The sequence below is a fragment of the Scyliorhinus canicula genome, chromosome 2 (assembly GCF_902713615.1).
Source record: "Scyliorhinus canicula chromosome 2, sScyCan1.1, whole genome shotgun sequence".
In the NCBI taxonomy this organism is placed as follows: domain Eukaryota; kingdom Metazoa; phylum Chordata; class Chondrichthyes; order Carcharhiniformes; family Scyliorhinidae; genus Scyliorhinus; species Scyliorhinus canicula.
Window position 1 is genome coordinate 85,235,734 of NC_052147.1, and position 17,427 is coordinate 85,253,160.

The following is a 17,427-nucleotide window of genomic DNA, read 5'->3' on the forward strand; positions in this document are numbered from 1 at the left end:
TTAACTTGTGATCACCACAACAGGTAGAGGGATTCAGGAGGTAGGGTTGCAGGAGCCTCAGGCCTTGACCTTGACCAACAGGTTTGAACTTCTTGCTTACTGTGTGCACAGAAACGGGGACTGCAGGGAGGATGAGCAAACTGACGATAGCACTGTGGTACAGGGAGCCAATCAAGTGGGAGGAGAGAAAAGAAATGTATTTGTAATCGGGTATAGTATAGTTAGGGGCATTGACACTTCTCTGTGACCTGGATCGAGAATACTGAAGGTTGTGTTGCCTGCCTGGTGCTTGGGTTTGGGATATCTCATCTGGGCTGCAGAAGAACTTGGAGTGGGAGGGTAAAGATCCAGTTGTCGTGGTCCACATAGGTAGCAACCACATGGTAGAACAATAATAGAGGTTCTGCTGAAGGATTATGAGCAGCTCGGGGCTAAATTAAAAAGCAGAACCAAAAAGGTAATAATCTCTCAGCAACTACCTGAGCCACGAGAAAATTGGCACAGGGTCAATAAGATTAAAGAGGTTGCATGGCTCAAAGGTTGGTGTGGGAGAAATGGGTTTGAATTCATGGGACATTGGCACCAGTACTAGGGAAGGAGGGAGCTGTTCCGATGGGACGGCTTTCACCAGAATCAAGCTGGAACCAGAGTCCTGGCGAATTGCATAACTAGGGCTATAGATAGGGCTTTAAATTGAATAGTGAGAGTGTTTGGGGGAGGGGGGGTTCAACTGTACGGAGAATTAGAAAACCAAAGTTAAAGGAGAAGGTGAGAGTACAGGTTAATAATGAGGACTTTAAACAAGTTAAAGGGGCAGGTGGCGCAGGAGAGGTTATTAAAGTTTCCAGAGCAGGTAATAGAGCAGAGAGTATAGAAAGGGTCAAGTACAACTTCAGGCACAGAAAAAAAGGGGACAACTATGAGAAGGGGGGCGGTCAACACAGGACTGTATCTAAATGTGCGCGGTGTACAAAACAAGATAAGTGAGCTTGTTACGCACATTGAAATTGGCGGGCACAATGTTGTGGGCATCACAGAGTCATGGTTGCAAGGGGATCAGGGCTGAGATCTAAATATCCAAGGATATATGTCCTGACAAAAGGACAGGCAGATGGGCAAAGGGGGCAGGGGTGCATTGTTCGTAAGAAATGAAGTTAAATCGATAGCAAGGAGTGATATAGGATCAGAAGGCATAGAATCCCTGTGGGTAGAGTTGAGGAATTGTTACAGAAACAATACCCTGATGGGAGTTATGTACAGGCCCCCGAGCAATTGTCAGGATGTGGGGCAGAAAATAAATCAGGAGATAGAAAAGGCATGTAAAAAAGGCAATATTACAATAATCATGGGGGACTTCAATATGCAGGTGGACTGGGGAAAATCAGGTTGGTAGTGGATCCCAAGAAAAGGAATTTGTGGAATGTCTACAAAATGGATTTTTGGAGCAGCTTCTCACCAGGGAACAGGCAATTCTGGATTTGGTAATGAGGCAGACTTGATTAGCGGACATAAGATGAAGGAACCCTAAGGGAGCAGTGTCCACAATATGATGAAGTTCACCCGACATTTGAGAGGGAGAAGCCGGAATCAAATGTAATGATTGTACAATTGAATAAAGGTAACTTTATTCATGAGGGAGGAGCTGACCCGAGTTGATTGGAAAGAGAGCCCAGCATTGATTCCTCTGCTCTTGGTTTGTTGAATTAATTGGGTGCCTGTCGAATGTTATATAGTTTTAACTTGAAGACAAATGTTTTGAAACCTTTTTAGAATTATTTTGGAGTCCTCTTTCTGCTCCTCCATTTGGGAAACAAATGAGTGGAACTTCTCGATGGCTTCATGGCCCGCTACATTTAGTAAAGTGTAAGCTTGTAGGAGTGGTGTATTTAATACGGTGCTACATTATCTGACAAATCTGATTTAAATACACCACTCCTTCTCAAACTTTGCTCAACTGTCTGCAATGTTTGCATTGAACATGAGAGTGTTGACGCAGCAAAGCCCTGTGTCATACTGTCGATTCCTGACACCATGTCGAAGTGTTGTACTGGCACAGGCTGGCACTTTTCCAACCTGGCATGGCAATCTGTGCCAGGAACAGTGCCAGTGTACTGCCTGGGCATGTCCTTCTCTCCCCTGACCAACTACACCCCCTCTCCGTGGCTTTTTCAGGAATCCCTTGACTGCCATTGTGAAGTGGAAGAGGGATCCAAGGGAGGACAGATAGGAGTAGGGGGCTTGGAGGAGTGGATGAGGGAAGAGCCTGGCTGTGGTGTGGGCAGTCGGAGGATCTTGATGGGAACAGTCAGTCAAGGTAAGAAAATGAAGAGCCAAACAGGTTGTGTCAGTTGTCTTACTCTGTTGTCACTCTAACTCTGGGTGCTGGTTGGCAGAACCATTACAGAGCTTTGAGTTCACCTACAACATTTCAATTATATCCTTTGAAAATGATCTCTTTTAAAAATAAATTTAAAGTACTTAATTATTTCTTTTCCAATTAAGGGGCAATTTAGCATGGTCAATCCACCTACCCTGCACATCTTTAGGTTGTGGGAGCGAGACCCACGTAGGTACAGGGAGAATGTGCAAACTCCACAAGGACAGTGACCCAGAGCCGGGATCGAAGCTGGGTCCTCGGTGCCCTGAGACAGTAGTGCTAACCACCGTGCCACTCTCAGACAGTGTTCTTCATGTCCATCATTGTCCTTTACAATGTCTAGAAAGGGGACCAGCTGAGCCTGAAAGATCAGCCATGTCCCACAGAATGTGACATTTGACATTCAATAGAGTAAACAAACATTTCTCCTACAATAAAGGAAATGTCCCAAGCTTCCCTGTAACCATCAATGTGTTCAACCATGAGGCATGCCAGTACAATTGGCTCTCTGACTAAGCAAGTCTCAGCAAAGAACAATGAGGAACACATGAATAAAGTGAAACCAATGTTGTGTAAATTACTTGCAAGCAAAATTTAAATGAGAAAAGAGCGCCCATGCCATCTTTGTGTCTTATACATCTCTTGTTAATGACAGTGGAGTTGAGCAGGAAAATCATGTTGAATCTCCCGGTTTTCCCAGGAGGATCTTTTATAGTCTGCCATGCCTGCTGTATTGTCAGCTGACAGCTTCTTTGCCACAGGATCGGCTGCTTAACTCGTGCACGTCACCAGCATTTTAAATGCTGGGCAGAATCTTACCAGAATTTGGCAAAGTAACGGGCTCAGTCAGAAAGTTGGTCTGTAGCTCTTCAGCTTAGCAGACTAGATTTCTCACAAATCTTGACAAACAAAGACAAACCAAAGAAATGGGCGCTGTTTACACCGTCACTCTGGCGGGACGGGTCTCATAGAGCCAGGAACCGACTCTAAAGAATTGGGGTGCCACCTTTAAAGGTCGCCCCAATGAGCGCTACTGCCTAATGGTCCCCAACCCATCATGAAGGCATGGAGGCCTCCAGCCCCCACCCATTATTCTCGTGGGAATTCTGCTCCCTCCTCCCACACACACACTGGCAGCATTCAACCCCCCCCCCCAACCACACCAACAGCAGAAATGAAGCTGACACTCCCCCCAACCATATCCACCCCCCAAATAGGGCTCCCACTACGGCATGTCCTGTCACTGCCCACTAGCACAGGTTGGCACTATTCCATCCTGGCGGTGCAAACCTCTGCCTTAGGGGGAATGTCCTTCTCTTCCCACACCCTCATCCTCCTATAGCTATCGGAAAGATCCAATCGACATCGGGCCAATATTTATTGAGGGAGGATCATTTGGTGGGGGGGAGAAATCGTTAATAATATTTAATCTATGCGAATACGGTATGGTAGCACAGTCGTTAGCACTGTGGCTTAACAGTGCCAGGGTCCCAGGTTCAATTCCCGGCTTGGGTCACTGTCTGTGCGGAGTCTGCATGTTCTCCTGTGTTTGCGTGGGTTTCCTCCGGGTGCTCCAGTTTCCTCCTACAAGTCCCAAAAGAATTGGACATTCTGAATTCTCCCTCTCTGTCCCCGAACAGGCACCGAAATGTGGCGACTAAGGGCTTTTCACAGTAACATCATTGCATTGATAATGTAAGCCTACTTGTGACAATAAAGATTATAAAAATTAAAATGAGGTTCTCACCTGACACCGTGCCGAGGGACGGGGAAAGTCGGGAAACGTGATCTCTCCAGCGAGAATCGAGCTTCTTGTTTTTTTCTGGATTTTTCGCCTGCGTTGCTGCCCTGGCAGTGAATTCAGGATCAAGATCGTGCCTGTTACTTGTAATCATGTAGGAAATGGGAAAATACAAGTGCACGGGAGTGGTGTACATTCCAATTCTGCCGTCAGGAACAGCACGCCACTGACAAATTCACAGAATGACAGAATGCTACAGTGCAGAAGAGGCCCTTCAGCCCATCGAGTCTGCACCGATGCATGAGAAGCACCTGACCTGCCTACTTAATCCCATTTGCCCGCACTTGGCCCATAGCCTTGAATGTTAAGAAGTGCTCAGTGCTCATCCAGGTACTTTTTAACGGATGTGAGGCAACCCGCCTCTACCACCGTCCCAGGCAGTGCATTCCAGACCGTCTTCATCCTCTGGGTAAAAAAGAAGCTTTTCCCCAAATCCCCTCTCAACCTCCTGTCCCGACCTTGAACTTGCCCCCCTAACTGATTCCGCCCATTATTCTTCAAGGATTGGGCTGAGAACTCCAGATTAGCTTTATACTGGAATTGGACCTATGGCATTCAAAACCTGGAGTACTGACACTAAAGATTCTTGAAAATTCTGCCCATCGATGTCTCTGACATTGAGCCAATACCAACCACACAACCCCAAAAATTGTGGAGTAAGGGGGTACTAGCCTAGGCATTGAACTAAGCACAGGCATTATTCAGCACTCTGCTTCCAAAATGACAAACTGGGAATGCAGACATATTGTCAGCTGGGAGTATGCCAGCCACCATTATTGGGTAAGATAGTTAGGATCATTGCATGGGCTGTTTCAGATTCCCAATAGGCCAAGCCCTTCATTCACCATGTGTTAAACTCACCTAGTTCAGTGGGTTGTCAGAGGCAGGCGGGCTCTCTCTGCTTAGCGAAGTAAGCATAGATTCACATTGAAGTTCCATGGCCTCCTCCTCACTCACCCCACCATCCTTCCCAAGATTGCTGGGAATAGGCCATTTGTTTATTCCATCTAATCATTTTAAATATCTCAAATGGATCACCCCTGTATTTAAGGGAATGCAAACCTGGTATGCAACCCAACCTCATAATTTAACCCAGTAACTCTGGTATCATTCTGAATCTACACTGCACCCTAGCTGCAAGATCATTGTATCTTTTCTGAGGTTGAATGCCTGGACCTGAACCCAATACTCCAGATGTGTTCTGACCAAGGCTCTGTGTAATTCTTTTCTCCCTATTTCTATGTATTATGCTTTATTTATTCTTAGTGAGTGCTGTTACACACAGGGAATAGGTGATGGGTAGCTCCCCTAATCACTGCATTGACTAATTGTTTAATTTGGATCTTATATGAATTTTTAGTGTCAAGTCATAAGCACATTTCCAAAACTGATGTGTTTTTCATTTTCCCACATTTCATCCAGGAGAGATGGTGGAAGTAACTGCATTGGACCCTTCACAAGCTACCGTTCTTGCAACATCCAGGTAGAGTAAAATGTTCCTTGTACATGTTGGATGGAGGCAGAGTATAAGTGGGTTTCATAGAATTTACAGTGCAGAAGGAGGCCATTCGGCCCATCGAGTCTGCATCGGCTCTTGGAAAGAGCACCCTACCCGAGGTCAACACCTCCACCCTATCCCCATAACCCAGTAACCCCACCCAACACTAAGGGCAATTTTGGACACTAAGGGCAATTTATCATGGCCAATCCACCTAACCTGCACATCTTTGGACTGTGGGAGTAAACCGGAGCACCCGGAGGAAACCCACGCACACACGGGGAGGATGTGCAGACTCCGCACAGACAGTGACCCAAGCCGGAATCGAACCTGGGACCCTGGAGCAGTGAAGCATTTGTGCTATCCACAATGCTACTGTGCTGCCATGTTTCAAATAGATCAGCTGGTATAACTGCAGGCCAGGAAGATGGGGATCATACTGACTGTCTGGACCGAGTTGATCTTGAGTTTCAGTAATGATGCTGCATTAACTACAGTGTCTCCTTAATGGACGAGGATTAGGAAAATTATCCAGGGTTCCTGCTTCTGATTGCTATCAGTTATGTCCAGTTGAAAAACATGTGTTGGTTGAGAACAGGATGGGATTTGACTGTGAACATTCTCATGTTGGAATATTGGAATAATTCAGCAACATCTGGGCAAACTGTGTAAGAGTGGCCATTTCTTGGCAGTGACCACTCTTCAAGTTATATTTTTTATTACATAGAATTTACAGTGCAGAAGGAGGCCATTCAGCCCATCGAGTCTGCACCGGCTCTTGGAAAGAGCACCCTACCCAAGCCCATACCTCCACCCTATCCCCATAACCCAGTAACCCCACCTAACACTAAGGGCAATTTGGACCCTGAGGGCAATTTAGCCTGGCCAATTCACCTAACCTGCACATCTTTGGACTGTGGGAGGAAACCGGAGCACCCGGAGGAAACCCACGCACACACGGGGAGAACGTGCAGACTCCACACAGACAGTGACCCAAGCCGGGATTCGAAACTGGGACCCTGGAGCTGTGAAGCATTTGTGCTAACCACTATGCTACCGTGCTGCCAACATCACTCCCAAATCAGACTTTCAATCAGCCTTTGGACATCAGTGCTGCCTTTCTATTGATTTGGAAAGTTGTTGCATTCACATGTGGTCTTTATCATTGCAGGTAGAGATGAGTCTGAGATAAGTCCTCTGTGCTGAAGTCTTCAGAAACTCTTCATGGTTTGACTTCCAGCTGTACTCCCTGCTTTTCTGCAAAATGCTTGACATTCCACCTCCTCCCATTAGTCACATCATCTTATCAACTGAACACAATGTATCTAATTAACTATTCCAGGGAACCCTCTTAATCCAAACACAAATCCATTAGCCAAAGCTTTTAGGATGCTTTAATTGCACTTTTAATTCTGTCTGAAAATGGAAGATATAGGTGAGGTTTTAAATGAGTACTTTGCAACTGTGTTCACTACGGAGAAGGGTGATGTAGATATAGAAATCAGGGAGGAGCATTGTGATTTACTTGAACGACTTAACATTGAGATGGAGGAGGTATTAGCAGTTTTAATGGGCCCAAAAGTGGATAAATCCCCAGGACCAGATGAAATGTATCCCAGGTTGCTGGAGGAGGCAAGGGAGGCTATAGCAGCAGCTCTGATTAAAAAAAATTCAAATCTCCTCTGGCCACAGGAGACATGCCAGAAGACTGGAGGATAGCTTAATGTGGCACTATCATTCAAGAAGGGAAGTAGGGACGAACCAGGAAATTACAGGACAGTGAGTCTAACGTCAGTAGCAGGGAAACTACTAGAAAACATTCTGAGGAACAAAATTTATCTCTACTTGGAGAGGCATGGATTAACCAAAGATAGTCTGCATGGTTTTATCAAAGGGAGACCATGTTTTACAAATTTGATTCAATTTTTTGAGGAGGTGACAGGTGTGTCGATGAGGGTAGTGCGGTTGATGTAGTCTATATGGTCTTTAGTAAGGCTTTTGACAAGGTCCCACATGGGAGGCTGATGAAGAAGAGAAGAACCCATGGGATTCAGGGCAATTTGGAAAACTGGATTTAAAACTGGTTTAGTTTTAGGAGGCAGAGGGTAATGGTTGAAGGTTGTTTTAGTGACTGGAACCCTTTGTCTAGTGGTGTGCCCCAGGAATCGGTGCTGGGTCCCTTGTTCTTGTAGTAAACATAAATTATATGGATGTGAATGTAGGAGGTACAAGTAAATTCGCAAATGGCATAAAAGTTAGAGTTCCAGATTCCCAATACCCCAATACTGGGGCAGCGCAGTAGCATAGTGGTCGGCACTATAGCTTCGCAGCGCCAGGGTCCCAGGTTTGAGTCCCGGCTAGGGTCACTGTCAGTGCGGAGTCTGCACGTTCTCCCTGTGTCTGCGTGGGTTTCCTTCGGGTGCTCCAGTTTCCACCTCCAAATCCCGAAACACATGCTATTAGGTAATTTGGACATTCTGAATTCTCCGTCTGTGTACCCGAACAGGCGCCGGAATGTGGCAACTAGGGGCTTTTCACAGTAACTTCATTGCAGTGTTAATGTAAGCTTACTTGTGACAATAAAAATGATTTAGAAAAAAACATTTGTGTGAAGAAGCGCTTCCTGACATCACCCCTTGAATGTCTCGGCTCTAATTTTAAGGATATGCCCCTTTGTTCTGGACTCTCCCATCAGAAGGGCATTGGGAACAGGGAGAGGGACAGCATCGAAGAGAGGGGGGTGGAGGACATAGATGGTGGGGGGGAGAAGATGAGGAATGGAAGGGTGGCATGGTGACGCAGTAGTTAGGACTGCTGCCTCAGCGCCAGGGATCCTGGAGGTGTGGAATGCTATATGCAGATGGTATTGCATAGAAGTAATGGAATGGGGATTTACATAGATACATACATAGAAGATAGGAGCAGGAGGAGGCCTTTTGGCCCTTCGAGCCTGCTCTGCCATTCATCACGATCATGGCTGATCATCCAACCCAATAGCCTAATCCTGCTTTCTCCCCATAGCCTTTGATCCCATTCTCCCCAAGTGCTATATCCAGCTGCCTCTTGAATATAAATACATATAATTCAAGAACATATCATAGAATTTACAGAACAGAAGGAGGCCATTCGACCCGAGTCTGCATCGGCTCTTGGAAAGAGCACCCCACTTTAGCCTATGCCTCCACCCTATCTCAGTAACCCCACTTAGCCAAATTTAACAAAGTATTGTTGCAATTAAGGTGTTAATTTACGCCATAAATCTTTTGTGGGTCTCGTCGTATTACATAATCGAGAGGAAAGGATTGGAGAATATTTTCTCGTCTGCACCTTCACTATGACGAGAGAGGCTATTGTGAGTGATTTGCTCCCAGATATTCATCAATCCTTGCATGATCATGCACTTAGCTTCTTAGGAGGCCAGCTTTGCTCTCATTGTGTTAAAGGTGGGACAATTTGAACAAACTTGCATTTTCACAGAGAACTTTGACAACCTAGGGCTATGCAAAGCTGTATACAGCTGTAATAACCTACATAAGGCCCACGGGGATACACTGCTTGATCTCTCCGTGGGACCTGTGGAGTATGAGCTTCCCTGCTGAGTGGGTGGAGGCCCACTCAGCTGGGCCTCGGTAGAACTTGTTAGACCGGCCCGGATAGGAACCAGTATTTTGGTTGCCCCACCAGGGCTGTGCTATGTACATTGTTCGCTGTCGTGTTGTACACTTCCTAGGCACTCTCTTTGGAGACAATTACTTTAACCCTGGCAATCTTGTGTATATTGGATCTGCCAATCTCTAATACCAAATTTTTGTCCAGAAATCCTTAGCTCTGTGCCCAGCTATGTTAGTCACTAACTAAGCCTAATACTGGATTCTTATGGCACCCCCTCAACCTGGAACAAATACCCGTTGACTGGCAATGTCCGACGCAAATATCCAAGTAAGTGCCCTACTCTTGGCAAGTGCCCTTCTGCCAAGTATCCTACTCTGAACTCTTTCTCCTGTTACATGCCCCACAGCAAATATCCTGTGACAAATGTAACAAATGATGGCAAGGAAGAACAGTTGTTAGCACTGTTGTTTCACAGCACCAGGGTCTCGGGTTCGATTCCCCGCTTGGGTCACTGTCTGTGTGAAGCAACAGTGCTAACCATTGTGCTACCGTGCTGCTGAGGTGAGTTGCAGCAGTGAACTTGTACACAGTACATCAGACTGCAGCTACTCCCTGTTGGTGGTGGAGGGAATGAATGTTCAAGTTGGTGAAGGGGGTGCTGCTCAGGCAGGCTGCTTTGTTGAGTTTCTTGCGTGTTGTTGGAGCTGCACTCATCCAGGCAAGTGGATCACATTCCTGACTTGTGCTGTGTAGATGGTGGACAGTCTTTGGGGAGTCAGGAGGTGATTTACGCACTGCAGGAATCCCAGCCTCTGACCTATTCTTGTAACCTGGTGGATAGCAGGTTAAAGTCTATTTCCAGCTTTTTCCTCTCCACCAGAAGCTCTACGGCCGGGGCCTCGAGTGTTTTCTGTCAACCTCCAGATTGGAGTCGATCAGTTGTTCCCTGGCTACCCTCTCTTCCTTTTCTCTTTATGCCTTGTAGGCTAATCTCTCCCCTAGTGACCACCTTCAGTGCCTCCCAGAACGTGGAAGGTGAGACTTCCCCATTCCGGTTATTTGTAAAATACTTGCCTATGGCTTGTGATATTTTTGGCAGAAGACCTTGTCGGCCAGCAGGTCCGTGTCCAACCTCCACGTGGGGCGCTGGACACAGCCCGTCTCCAACCTCACATGCACATAATGGAGAGCGTGGTCAGAGATAACTATTGTGGAATATTCCGCTCTTACTATTCCTGGAAGCACTGCTTTCCCCACTGCAAAGGAGCCTATTCTCGAGTATGGTTTGTGCATTGCTGAGAAGAACAAATATTTCCTTTCATCGGGTGTAGAAATCACCATGGGTCCTGGGGCTGTTTGGCACACTGGGCTAAATCGCTAGCTTTGAAAGCAGGCCAGCAGCACGGTTCGATTCCCGTAACAGCCTCCCCAAACAGGTGCCGGAATGTGGCGACTAGGGGCTTTTCACAGTAACTTCATTGAAGCCTACTCATGACAATAAGCGATTTTCATTTCATTTCATTTTCCTCCACCTCCATCTGTTCCATGAATGCCCCCAGTTCCCGAGCCATACCTGTCCTTTTCCCCGATCTGAGGTTTGATTGGTCTGTCAGCGGGTCCTGTACGCAGTTGAAGTCGCCGCGCCGCGCCATGATCAGTCGGTGTGTGTCAATGTTGGGGATTTCCACCATAGTCTGTTTTATAAAGTCTGTGTTGTCCCAGTTATGTGCATACACATTTACCAGACCTACAGACACCGCTGACCATGACATGCTGTCCCCCTGGGTCCGTTACTGTCTTTGTCACCATGAACCTTGTCCTCTTACTAATCAACCTTTCACACCATGAGGTTGGGGCCCCAGCGCTCTGGGGCCCCCCTTTGCCCAGGAGGCATCCAAAATGGGCGCTAACTGTGTGAATGCCACGTGGATTTGTCCCTGTACTCTGGGGTTTCCCTTTGCCCAGGGACCCCTGCAAAGTGGCTGCTTGTGTTGCCATCTTGTTTCATCAGCCCTTTCCTCACTCGCCGAAGCCCGTATGAAGCCCTACTAATTTTTCCTGCTTTGTTCCTTTTGTGGCCTTTCCCATGCAGGGATATTCCCTGCATCGTCCTTACCCTGTCTCCTGCTGTGTTTTCCCCTTCCCCATCCCTTTGTCGTCCCCCCCCCCCCTCCCCACCGATCAGGTGCTCCCGCACTGCCGGGAGGTGCTGACCTAGCCCTTCCCTTACACCTATTGACTGCCCATTTTCCCAGTTTAAAGCCTCACCTGCCTTCCCCAGTCCCCGCTTCTTTCTATGACCTAGTCATTCCTTTATGGTCGGAACGAGGCATTGCAGTCCCGCGCAAACATTCTCACTGTACGATGAGTCTTTTACTCTTTCAGTCTTTCCACGCACACCTCTCATCGCTACTGTACCTGTCCCTTGTCCAGGCCATTGGCTCTGATGAACTCATTCGCTTCCTCCGGGGAGTTGAAGTAATATTCCTTTTTTGGTATGTGCCCCAGAGCCTGGCCGGGAACAGCATACTGAAACATACCCCATTCTTGCACAGGGCTAACTTTGCCTGGTTAAACGCAGCACTGTGTTTTGCTAGTTATGCCTCAATGTCCTGATAAATTCTGATTCTATGTCCTTGCCAGGTGCTTGCTCTCGTCTGGCGTGCCCACCGCAGGATTCTCTCATGTTCCTGATATCGGTGGAGCTTTGCGATAATCGTCCTCAGCTGCTTCCTGGCCTTAGGTTTCGTTCTGAGCGACCTGTGCGCTCTGTCCAGCTCAGGGGATTTGGGGAAGCTGTTTTTCTCCACTAAGTCGCCCAGCATTAGGGCAATGTAGTCCGTTGGGTCTTTGCCCTCAATGTCTTCCAAGTCAAGGATCGTCCTCTCCTGAGTTGCCACTTTTTTCCCCAGCCCATCGATTGCCTTCTGCATGGTGTCCATCGCCTTTGCCACCGCCACCTTGACCGTCACCTGGATTTCTATCCTTATCACCTCCTTCATGGCGGTCAGCTCCTTTATCAGGAAGCTTTTCCATCGTATCCAGGTGGTGGGGGGAGGCTGATGCTCGGGTCACTGGCATCGGGTCCTTTCTCCTGTGAGGCCCCTTTGCCTCGTGTGTCTGCTGTCTCATCTGCCTGCTGGTTGTGGCTCTTTCAGTCACTTCTGCCATCTCTTCGTGCTCTCGAGCTCCTGTTTGCTGGCATCTTTTCTTGGCTGTTGAGGGATTTTTTTTTCCCTCTACCCTTGAAATTTGGGGAAAATTCAACTCATTCAATTTTTTCCCAGTTTTGTTTTTCCTCCCGGGCTTGGAGGGGAGCCACCTGATATGTGTCTGCTCAGCACACCATCGTTGCTGGTACTCAGACACATTGACTCGCCTCCGGGCGCCTCCCATAACCCAGCCTCTAACTCCCAGCTCTTCCTCCCACTTCCGCTTAATCTCACCTATCAGGGCTCCCTCCCAGTCCATCAGCTCTTTATAGATTTCTGATACCTTCCCCTCCCCAACTCCCACTTTTGACACTACCTTATCCTGTAACCGCTGGGGCAGCAGGTGCGGAAAGATCGATACCTGCCTCTGCTCAAAGTTCCTCACCTGCAAGTAACGGAACACATTCGCACTGCTACCTCCCTTTTTGAATAGCCGGGATACATTCGCTACTCTCTAATCTGTAGCGACCATTCTAGAGTCCAAAATATTTTGCAAAATGAACACTAGTGAATCTACTATTTCTAGGGCCACATCCTTAAGTATTCTGGGATGAGGATTTTCAGGTCTGGAGATCTGTCCGCCTTCAATCCCATTCATTTCCCCCAAACCATTTCTCTATTAATATTAGTTTCCTTCAGCTCCTCATTAACACTTGTGCTACTCAGAACTTCCGGTACATTATTCATGTCTTCCTTTGTGAAGACAGAAGCAAAGCACAAATTTAGTTCTTCAGCCATTTCTTTGTTCCCCTTTATTAATTCCCCCGTTTTTGACTGCAAGGTGCCTACGTTCGTTTTTAGCAATTTTTTTCTCTTTTCATACCTATAGAAACTTTTACAGTCAATTGCTTTGTTCCCCTCTAGCTTACTTTCACACTGTATTCTCCCCATTTTAATCAAACCCTTGGTCCGCTTTTGCTGAATTTAAACTATTGTGAATCCTCAGGTCTATTGCTTTTTCTTGCAAATTCTTTGAATCTAATACCATCTCTAATTTTCTTTGTGAACAAAGGTGTGGTAACAGTTCCCTTTCTACGCTTGCACCAAATAGGAATAAACAAATTTTGGGGTTCACCTATTCGTTCCTTGAATGCCTGCCATTGCCCGTCCACTGTCCTTCCTTTCCGTAATGTTTCCCAGTCCGTCATTGCCAACTCATGCCTCATATCATCATAGTTACCATTATTGATATTCAGGACCCTGGTCTCAGAATCAACTACCTGACTATCCACCTTGATAAAGAATTCTATCATATAATGGTCACTCATCCCCAAAGGCTTTCTCACAACTAGATTGCCAACTAATCCATTCTCATTGCACAACACCCAGTCCAAGATGGCCTCTTTCATTGTTGGCTCCTCAACATATTGATCCAGAAAACCATCCCGTATAGACTCCAGAAATTCGTCTCCTATTGGACTGTGACTAATTTGAGTCACCCAATCTAAATGTAGATTAAAGTCACCCATAATCACAGATGTTCCTTTATCACATGCATCTCTGATTTCCTGTCTAATGCTATTCCCAACATTACCACTGCAGTTTGGTGGTCTGTATTCTACCCCAACGAATGTTTTTTGCCCCATGTTATTTCTTAACTCATACAGATTCCGCATCGTCTGTGCCAATATTTTTCCTCGATATTGTATCACTATCTTCTTTAATCAACAATGTAACTCCATTTTGTGAGGGCCACGAAGAATCCAGCATGAGTCTTCAGGATACAAAGAAATAACATTTATTTACAATAACATATATATACACAACAGCAGCAACTTCCCTTGCAGCTAACTCCTCTCTGCTGGTTCCAAACTGGCCAGCTTTATTTATGCAGGGAGTCTGCTAATGATTTCTCCGCCCCCCTCATTGGGGAAGCTCATACTCCCACAGGATTGTGGGATTGTCATTAGTCCCCAGCTAATGGTAAGCAGGCAGGTTATAACATCCCTCCCCGCCCAAAATCCAAGGGATCCACCGAAGACCCTGGCGAAGGAGGGTGTCGGACTCGTTTTGCCGCAGGCTGGACCCCATTTGCACGAGGCGCCTTGATCTCCACGCGGTTCTGTCACGACCTGCGCAGGCTTTGAGTGAGGCACCAGAGGAAGATTGTGAGGAATACTTTCCATTGTGTCTGGTCTCTGTGACTGTAGAAATGAGCTCCTGGGGCGGGGAATCTTTGGAAGTGATAGTCTTCTGGACCGAACATGGTCTACATGTTTGTGCTGGAGACGACCCTGGGCTTGCACCTGGTAAGAGACTTTGGCGCTTTGGCGAAAGATTACGCCAGGGACCCACTGGGCACCACCAGCAAAATTCCGAACGAACACTGGGTCACCGGGCGTAAACTGCCGAATCGGCCGATGCCGAGAAAAACCATGTCCCTGCTGTTCTTGTGTGCGGCGTACTTTTGCGCCAATGTCCGGGAAAACAATGCTAAGGTGGGTGCGAAGTCTCCGGCTAGGAGTTCTGCGAGAGCTACCCCAGTCACCGCATGGGGGTGGTCCTATATGAAAACAAAAAACGAGCCAGTCTCGTGTCCATCAACCCGGAAGACTGCTTCTTGAGGCCTCGTTTGAATGTCTGCACTGCGCGCTCCGCCAACCCATTTGAAGCCGGGTGGTAAGGGGCAGTGCAGATGTGGTATGCTGTTCATCTTCATGAACCTCGCAAACTCCTCACTTGTGAACGGAGTGCCATTGTCCGTGACCAGCACCTCGGGGAGGCCATGCGTACTGAAAGACAAACGCATCTTCTCGATTGTTGCGCAGGACGTTGTGCCTCCCATCTTATGCACCTCTAGCCATTTAGACTCGGCATCGATTAATAGCAGGAACATGGATCCTTGAAAAATGCCGGCGAAATCAGCATGCAAGCGCGCCCAAGGCCGCCCTGGCCATTCCCAGAGATGTAGGGGCGCAGCCGGCGGTAGCTTCTGATGCTCCTGGCAAATGGAGCAGTTTTGGGCCACCTTCTCAATGTCGGTGTCGAGGCCTGGCCACCAGACATAACTCCGGGCCAACATTTTCATTTTGGTCACACCTGGATGCCCATTGTGCAAGTCTCTCAGTATAGCTCCTGTCCTTTTTCCGGGATAATCACACGCGTCCCCCACAAAAGGATGCCGTCTTCCACGCTGAATTCGGACAGCTTGGAGGAAAATGCCCGCAACTCGCCTGGGAGCTGTCTATGCTGCCCACCATACAGGACTATGTGCCGAACCTTTGACAGGACTGGCTCCGTCTGGGTCCACTCACGGATCTGTGATGCCGTGACAGGCAAGGTGTCCACAAAATTTAGGGTTGCAACCACCTCACTGGCCGTGGGGCTCGACATGGGGCCGATCGATAAAGGCAATCAGCTCAGTGCGTCGGCATTCCCTATCTGGGTTCCTAGTTTGTACTCCAGAGAATACTCATATGCAGCGAGCAACAAAGCCCAGCGCTGGATCCGTACGAAAGCAATGGCCGGTATTGGCTTATCCTCTCTGAAAAGTACCAGGAGAGGCTTATGATCAGTCACAATAGTGATGTGGCGGCCATATACGTACCGGTGGAAACGTTTCACCGCAAAGACCACTGCCAGGCCCTCCTTCTCGATCTGCACGTACTTCTTTTCCGCTGCAGTCAGTGTGCGGGAGGCAAAAGCTATTGGCCGCTTGGCCCCGTTCTCCATCTTGTGGGACAAGACAGCCCCAATACCATATGGGGATGCATCACGTGACGAGCAAAGGCTTTCCAGGATCATAGTGGGTTAGTAACCCAGATGACGACAATTGTTGTTTTACCCGCTGGAAAGCGGTTTCTTGCGGCTGACCCCAAACCCAGGTGTAATTCTTCTTTAGCAGAAGGTGCAACGGGGCCAGCGTAGTTGCCAGATTGGGGAGGAACTTTCCGTAATAGTTTACGAGGCCGGGAACCGAACGAAGATGCAAAGTGTCAGTCGGGGCGGGGGCCTGTTGAATCGCGAGCACCTTCTCTGCAACAGGGCGCAGACCTTCGCGGTCCACCCGATAACCCAGGTAGACTACTTACTTTGCCTGAAAAACAAACTTTGTGCGATGTAAACGGACTCCAGCCTCCGTAAAGCGTCGAAGGACAGCCTCCAAATTTTCCAGATGTTCCTGCTCCGACGTCCCTGTGATCAAAACGTCATTCAGGTAGACAGCAACACTAGGTGAACCTCAAAATGCCCTCCACAACGCGTTGAAAAATAGCGCAGGCAGAGGATACTCCAAAGGGCAAACGTGGAAATTCATACAGGCCCCGGTGTGTATTAATCGTTACATATGGCCGGGAGGCAGGGTCCAGCTCGAACTGCAGGTAGGCGTGACTCATATCTAATTTAGTGAATGAGAGTCCGCCTGCAAGCTTCGCGTAGAGGTCCTCTATGTGAGGCATTGGGTATCGGTCGAGTCGATTCCCGTACCAGCCTCCCCGGACAGGCGCCGGAATGTGGCGACTAGGGGCTTTTCACAGTAACTTCATTGAAGCCTACTCGTGACAATAAGCGATTTTCATTCATTTCATTTCGGGAAGCCGTATTCACTGGAAGTTTATAGTCGCCGCACAAGCGAACTGTGGCATCTGGCTTCATTACAGGTACAATTGGTGCTGCCCAGTCGGTGAAACGGACGGGCCTGATGATACCCAAAGTCTCCAAACGAGTGAGGTCCCCTTCTACCTTCTCGAGCAAGGCATAAGGCACCGGGCGCGCCCGGAAATAGCGCGGTGTGGCTCCTGGTTCGACTTGGATACGAACTACAGCCCCTTTTATTTTCCCCAAACCGGGCTGGAATACATCTGGGTATCATCCTAGCACCTCAGTCAACCCTCCAGAAACTGTTTGGCGGATGTGCTCCCACTGCAACCACAAATGGCGCAACCAGTCCCGACCCAACAGGCTGGGCCCATGGCCGCGCACCACGATA

The 17,427-nt window shown here is 47.9% G+C and overlaps 1 protein-coding gene across 7 annotated transcripts in view; it reads left to right on the top strand.

The window, feature by feature from the left end:
* paplna (papilin a, proteoglycan-like sulfated glycoprotein) overlaps nucleotides 1-17,427 on the top strand; it is a 324,761-nt gene that overhangs the window by 138,350 nt on the left and 168,984 nt on the right. For all 7 annotated transcript variants that reach the window (XM_038781804.1, XM_038781766.1, XM_038781791.1 and 4 more), the window contains one exon: nucleotides 5,601-5,661. In XM_038781804.1, the coding sequence (XP_038637732.1) occupies nucleotides 5,601-5,661 (61 nt within the window). The remainder of the gene's footprint in view (nucleotides 1-5,600; nucleotides 5,662-17,427) is intronic.